Source organism: Sinocyclocheilus rhinocerous, unplaced genomic scaffold, assembly GCF_001515625.1.
Source record: "Sinocyclocheilus rhinocerous isolate Xijiao unplaced genomic scaffold, SAMN03320098_v1.1 scaffold2670, whole genome shotgun sequence".
Lineage (NCBI taxonomy): Eukaryota > Metazoa > Chordata > Actinopteri > Cypriniformes > Cyprinidae > Sinocyclocheilus > Sinocyclocheilus rhinocerous.
In genome coordinates this window covers 306,521-313,206 of record NW_015647012.1, presented here as the reverse complement: position 1 = coordinate 313,206, position 6,686 = coordinate 306,521, and the positions used below count along the sequence as shown (strand labels likewise).

At 38.4% G+C, this 6,686-nt stretch overlaps 2 protein-coding genes across 2 annotated transcripts; one reads left to right on the top strand and one right to left on the bottom strand.

The window, feature by feature from the left end:
* Nucleotides 1-243: 243 nt before the first annotated feature.
* Nucleotides 244-4,296, bottom strand: LOC107708223 (kelch repeat and BTB domain-containing protein 4-like). Its single transcript, XM_016512396.1, has 4 exons — nucleotides 3,226-4,296; nucleotides 2,988-3,129; nucleotides 2,778-2,884; nucleotides 244-2,141 (listed from the first exon to the last, which is right to left on the bottom strand). Exons 1-4 carry the CDS (start codon nucleotides 3,676-3,678, stop codon nucleotides 1,281-1,283), a joined length of 1,563 nt encoding a protein of 520 aa, XP_016367882.1. The 5' UTR covers nucleotides 3,679-4,296; the 3' UTR covers nucleotides 244-1,280.
* Nucleotides 4,297-4,608: 312 nt separating this feature from the next.
* On the top strand, nucleotides 4,609-6,547 carry LOC107708214 (protein FAM180B-like). Its single transcript, XM_016512386.1, has 3 exons — nucleotides 4,609-4,698; nucleotides 5,079-5,158; nucleotides 6,016-6,547. Exons 1-3 carry the CDS (start codon nucleotides 4,623-4,625, stop codon nucleotides 6,340-6,342), a joined length of 483 nt encoding a protein of 160 aa, XP_016367872.1. The 5' UTR covers nucleotides 4,609-4,622; the 3' UTR covers nucleotides 6,343-6,547.
* Nucleotides 6,548-6,686: the final 139 nt, after the last annotated feature.

The window sequence follows — 6,686 nt, the reverse complement described above, 5'->3', positions numbered from 1 at the left end:
TAGGTGTTAATGTCTCCTTAAAGGTATAGTTCACACAAAAAAGAAAATTGTCATCATTTACTCACTCTCATGTTTCACCAAACAAGTATGACTTTTTTCTGCGAAACACAAAAAGAAGATATTTTGAAGAATGTTTCAAAACAGCATTGGACCCCACTTACTTTCATTGTATGGACAAAAACACAGACATTCTTCAAAATATCGTTGTGCTTTTTGCAGAAGAAAGACAGTCATACAGGTTCAGAATGACAAAGAGGTGAGGGTGACATTATCGTAACGGTTAGGCAAAGGGGAAAACATGAAATACATAACTTATTTTTAGCTTTTAATTCAAGAGAAAAGTTAACCAAAAGTACAGAGTAGAACAAAACAGACATTTATTGGTCTATAACTTCAAAAGCCAAATCATTGTAACTAACAATATTCTGAACCAGCCACAAAAGTCAACAAAAATAAGCTAACTTGTGTCTCTGGCAGACATAAAAATGGACTGCTTTTTCATATACTGCATGATGAAGTAAAATGTAAACAGTTGTGTCAAACAACTTTCAAACCAGCTTGAGGTGGTATGAAGTTCCGGTCCAGTCACAAACCACTGAGAAACCGAGATCCGAGGTGACAACAGAGAAATTAACATTAAGCGAGATAGATGCAATAAGAGCACATTTCTTGCAAACTTTTATTATGAATGTTACTTAAATGGCCCTTGACAATTGTACTAAAATATTTTTTTGTCAGCGGTCTTGAGGATATTTTGCATTGTTAATCTGAAAACATTTTCTTACTTTCAGAGTATGTTTGCAGACATTTGTAAGACACCATATATTGCACATTATCACTCATTAGAAGGTAGTTACTATATCCAATTCACAAATGTATACATTGCAGATGTATTCAACTAATTCAATAAGTGCTGTGTACAGATTAGTTCTTGTGGATTTTAATTAAAGATACATGTTGTGGAATGTTAACAGTTTAAAAAGAAATTTAAATATAAATTCCTTTTGGAATCCAAATGAAAAGCATGTTGGAAGGTTTCACCAAAGCTTGACAAACTTCAATGGTCAACTGCAAATGACAATTATCACATTACATTTGGCCTTCATTAAACACTTTACGGTGTCCTACTGTGTAACACTTCACATGACATTATAAAGCTTGTACCACTGTATCACAGTAACAACTTCTAAATGACTGCTGTCTATTAAATCAATATCACAGACCATAACTGATATCACCATAGTACATTTATCATTGTCCAATGCATTACGTAGAACATCTCAGGCCAAAACAAACTGCCAGTTTGTGAGGAGGATTTTGATTCCCTTGATTACCGAGACAACCGACGTGGCAGGATTCAACTTCAGAGTGTTTGCGTCACCTTTCTTGCATTTGTCCCTAAAAACGTAGATACATCCGTTGCAGCTGGCCACTTTCCATAGAGATGGCACGCAGCTCCACACTTCAGGGAAGCGCAGCCGAGTGAAGCTGTCCAGCAGTGGGTTATAGCACACCAGAGAGTCGCCCTCTGCCACCACAAAGATAAGGTCCTTATGGGCGGTAGCATGCATGCATCCGGCAAAAGGCAGCATGTAGGGCTTGGTCTGACACTTCTGTGTGGCTGTGTCAAAGCACTGGATAAGGCGAGACGGTTTGGTAAAGAAGTCCATGTCATTTTCCTCCCCACCCAAAAGGTAAATGGTGCCTCCCAAATTGACTCCGGCTGCACCTGACACAGCTGTGTCTAGCTGAGTGGTCTCTTTCCATATGTTGTCCTGTACTGTGTAGTAAATGACAGCGTTGGAGAGAGTGTCCTGGAGGGTCTTGCCTCCCAATGAGTATATGGCATCCTCTGTGGACACAGACACTAACGTGTGGTGCAGACGGTCCCGGGGCAGAGGGGCGCAGCGCTCCCAGTCCATAGTGTGCATGTTGCATTTCCACATGCGTCGCGGTATGGAGCCCCCTACAACATATAGATCAGCCCCATGCTTGCAGGCAGCTGTGATCTGGTGACACAAGCTGTTCTGGCCGCTGACACTGATGGTGTCGTCCTCATCACAATGAAGAGACACTGCCAAAGAGTGTGTGCGTGTGTCTTCCTTCCCAATTAAGTATATGTGCACTTTTTCACCAATCTCCTATAACACAACAAAGTCAACAATGAGCATGCAAACAATATTATACTAATAAACAACAGCTGTGCATTCTGCTTGTCAATATTTTAAAGTGACCAGCTAGGTAAAATGATCTAGCTGGTTAACATAGATTTTCTGGAAGTTTCAAGAATGATTTTTGATAGTACCACAAAGTAGGAAAAAGTTTTACCATGTATGCCATAATTTTCCAGTAAAGCGTTTAGGAATTTATGGAGTTTCTTGTATAATTATAATAACTATATAATTTTCAAAAAAAAAAAAAAAAAAAAAAGAACAATTGATAAAAAATGATTATATTATACATTATTTTAAAACTGCAAATGTTATACATTTACAAATATATATATATATATATATAAAAAATTCAAATTCAATTCAATTTATAATTTTTTTGTGTTAGGAACAATTTTGGGAGGATGAGTACTAGAAATCTTAACTACAGACCTGACTGAGCCAGTGAAAGAAAATCAATAAATAAACAAACCTTTTGTAAATATATAACTAAAACAGTTGAGCCCTGAATATGTTTTCATCTAAAGAATACAGAATATCAATAGAGCATTAAAGGTAAATTATTGCTTAAAATATTGTGTAATACCCATTTTATCTATCACTAACCTTTAGGCTGTCTAGAAGCATATCAGAATATTCCTCTCGTTCAACTTTGTTGTGATTTATCCAAGATTCAATAGCTGCAGTTGGATTTTGTGAGCTTGGCACACCATCTAAAGAAGCAGATACAAATTACAGACACAAGTTAACATTATTTCTGACTCTTTCTGATCACAATCTCTCATCTAAAGTGAAACCAATTTGCCATTCATTCACCTTTAATGATATCCACGAGAAGGCACAATGGCAAGTTCAGGAACTCTTCTGTCTGGTGCAGCTGAATCAGGTGAATCTTCGCACAGTGCTTGGCAGCTGTATACAACTCCTGGTCACTGTGTCTGTCCGCCAACCACATCACCTGAAATAAAAAGTGGTCAACAGTTTTCTACTCATTCAGCTGACTTTTATCAAAGCATTTTTTGTGTATAGTAGTTAATAACACCGAAGGTTTCACCTGGAGGCAGTTCTTGATATCCACAGTTCTTGACAGGAAGCGAGAGCACTCCTCAAACAGGGCAGTGAGCTGATACATATCAGCCATCTCATAAGTGTCCTGCAGATCTTCAACCCTTAGTTTGATGGTCCCATGGTAGATGTAGTCCACCAGTGACTGGAAGACTGGTGCACTGACATCCTTCAGCTCAATATTACGCTCAAAAGCTTCTCTAAGGTTAGAGGTGAACATGGACCTAAAGAAGCTGCTTTGTGCTGAGAGCACCAGGCGGTGAAGCTGGAACTTTTTGCTGTCCACAGTGATGGTGACGTCTGCAAACAACCCATCCTCCAGACACAAGTCCATGATGCTCTTCACAACACGACTGGAATGGGAGTGATCGGTGAAGGTGTAGCCCTGGAAGTAGTTTTCATCCCCTGATGGACCTCCAACACCGTCTTCACCGGACTCCATGGCCCCTTTAATCTAAAGCAGCTTCACCTGAATACTAGATAAATGACTTACTGGGTCAGCTGTCTCTCATGTAGTTTTAATTGTTGAATGGCAGGATGGGATTTGCCTTGGGATATAATTCGCTAAAACTGCTGTCAGATTGATGCAAATCCATATGTAGAATTATTTATGAAACTGCTGCATGCTATCTACACAAAAAATATTTCATACAGTTTAATGAGATATTTATAATGATTTTGCATTGATACGGTTCCACCAGAACCGACTTGGTACTTAAATCAGCGTTAAAATTGACTGAGCAGTTTGCTCAGTCAAATTATGTCCATCTATGGTAACGTTAAACTAGCCAGCGGTGCAGCTAATGCTAACTTAAGCCATCTAGATTAAGGTCTGGGTAACATTCACCATCCTAATGAATCCACAATCGAACGCAGGAGAAAACAACGTGTCATATGTAAAACTGTAGACAGCACATGCGCGTTATCGTTAATAAATGTTAGCATGTGTTAAATCTTTGCCATACCAGAAGACTGCTTGTGAGCCTCAGGAAGTAAACAGAACGTTTTTCGAGGTGACGTCACCGCGTGTTTACGTGACTCTCTGCTGCCCCCGTGTGTTGGAGGCCTGTGATTGCAATGCATATCAATATATATATATTTAACGTTACATATTTTAAACGTATTCTCAAATAACTTAATTAGCATTTCATTAAGCTATAGTACACAATATCATCTTACATTTATTTACTATAAAAAGGAAACGGATATAAGTCACTATCACTTGTAGTCGCATTTTTACTCTCCCAGTTTGGCTCAAATGGTCTTTTTCCGCAGGTGGAAAAATGCGACGCACTAAGGACTGACTCGGGAATCCCGTTTTTGTGGGGCTAAAACGGATGACGACTGAAAGCTGCGTGAATCAAGTGCAGGTTTATTTTTGTGGCAATGTTGTTGACTCAGATCAAAGTTGTATGGGTTGTCCTGTGTCTCATTGGCTTCAGGGAGCCCTGGAAAACCTCAGGTAAAGATTTTTGAACTTAACGTGAGGACATGTGCAATGCTTCTGTTTAAATACTTAAATCGTTGTTGTTATACACTTTTATTTAGATTGTAATCATATGTGCAGACTTGTTTTCCTTGTGATCATAGTAGTAGTACTTGGTTTTCCAGCGCCGGGCACTTCTGTGGCATGTTGGACATGATTTCTGCCAATCGTGACGTCAGAATCGCATATTTTCCCTCTTTAAATTCTGCGAGCACTGCTTGATGCTTAAAACTTTGATTTTGTATTATTCATACTCAGTTTATCATGGCATTGCTCACATAGCACTGACCAATAGCTCAGGCTTGTTTGTCTTACTGCTTTCCACCGAACTCATGAGTCTGTGTGCTGTCATGCAGATGTTTCAGCTGTCCTGCACGGAGGACTCGCACATCAAGGGTTTATCAGATCTGTAAGTGATGCTAACCTGATGTTTGAGGTAAGAAGGTATAGCCATAATACATTCCACACAGCACTACAAGCCACAATGAATTTGACCACGTATTAATGTACATTAATCGAATTCACTATTGTAGGGAAAACACTGATTTATTTCAAAGATCAGTTAAACTATAGGCTATGGCAGTGTGTCACTGGAATGATAAAATGTATCTTAAATACACTCTGACACGCTTGTTTATGACCATTTTTAATATAAAACTTAATAGACTTTAGTGATTTACATAACATGTTATGCAGATATTTGTTCTACATTTCATCTAAAATATTTCAAAAATGTCTCATTTGTACATAATTGTTATGCATGCAGATTTTATAACACTGTATTGAGAGACTACATGGAATATTTAATCAGTTCTCACACTCCAGGACTATTTAAGCAAAATGCAGATAAATACTACGATTATAATCTTACGATCTAACTAAACTACAAATATAGACAAATGCTGAAGAAACAACTCTACGGAGCCCTGAAGGGCACATGGTGATGGAAAAAATGAGATAGAAGGAATTAAAACAAATAATAATAATAATAATAATAATCATGTAATTATATTTTCTGAATTTGCAAGCAAAACTTTTGTGTTCCCCAAGAAACTTTGCATTCACTCTCAAAAACTTTTGCATTTCCTCAAGACATTTTTAATATGAGGTGGAAGAAAAAAAAAACTACATTTCAGTGCTGTTGAGAGCAAAGGCACGTTTGAACACAATACTTAAAATAAAAATAAAAAAACGTTTTGCAAGCAAACAGGAGCTCATTTTTTTCCAATCACCACATCCTTTAACAGGCTCCATACCATACAGATCAGCTCACTATTTTTTTTTTAATCCTAGTTCTTATGGAGAGGACTGGAGATTGATGTCGACAATAATGTTGTCATGCAGGATCAAGAAATTGCATCTATGCGACAAGGGCGAGCTTTCTTATCTCTCATAAACGACAGTATCCCAAAGACTGTGTCTGCAATGGAGAAGTTACTGGCTATGCTGGAAGAGCAAGACAAGTCTTTCACTCAGGCCCGTTTTGAGACCCTCCTCCTCGGGACTATCTATTCAGCCTACCAGGCACGAAATCAGAGGCTGGAGTCAGAGCAGCAGGCCTGGATGGATATTCTTGGTCGTTTTGCAAATGTTACATTCGTTCAGCTACGCAAGTCTTAACTAGCAATAAACATACCAGTGATTCACGAGTTCACACTTCAGAAAATCAGATGAAGAGTGTGCATATTTGGCGTACTATCCGAGGGGAGGACTCTGAGCTCGGAATTTGGCCCGAACCCAGAGTACTCCCCCATATCCTAGGCTGGGATAGGAAAAGTCAAGAGGGATGAGGGATGCTGGAAAACAGTCAAGGCACAGAGGTTTAGTCGGCTATATATATATATGAAGGTGTTCCTCCTGAACTTTGTTAAATAAACATAATTTAAAGTAACATCCTGATTATTTGTACCTGGTTTATATGACTCAAAGAACAGTTTGTAAAGAATATGAACCTCTTATTACAC

Excerpts from the sequence above, each read along its gene's own strand:
- LOC107708223 (XM_016512396.1), bottom strand. The coding sequence starts at position 3,678 with ATGGAGTCCGGTGAAGACGGTGTTGGAGGTCCATCAGGGGATGAAAAC. Across the intron at positions 2,885-2,987 it reads TCTCGTGGATATCATTAAAG|ATGGTGTGCCAAGCTCACAA; the intron begins GTGAATGAATGG and ends CTGCTTCTTTAG. Across the intron at positions 2,142-2,777 it reads TGCTTCTAGACAGCCTAAAG|GAGATTGGTGAAAAAGTGCA; the intron begins GTTAGTGATAGA and ends GTTGTGTTATAG.
- LOC107708214 (XM_016512386.1), top strand. The coding sequence starts at position 4,623 with ATGTTGTTGACTCAGATCAAAGTTGTATGGGTTGTCCTGTGTCTCATT. Across the intron at positions 4,699-5,078 it reads GGAGCCCTGGAAAACCTCAG|ATGTTTCAGCTGTCCTGCAC; the intron begins GTAAAGATTTTT and ends GCTGTCATGCAG. Across the intron at positions 5,159-6,015 it reads ATGCTAACCTGATGTTTGAG|TTCTTATGGAGAGGACTGGA; the intron begins GTAAGAAGGTAT and ends TTTTAATCCTAG.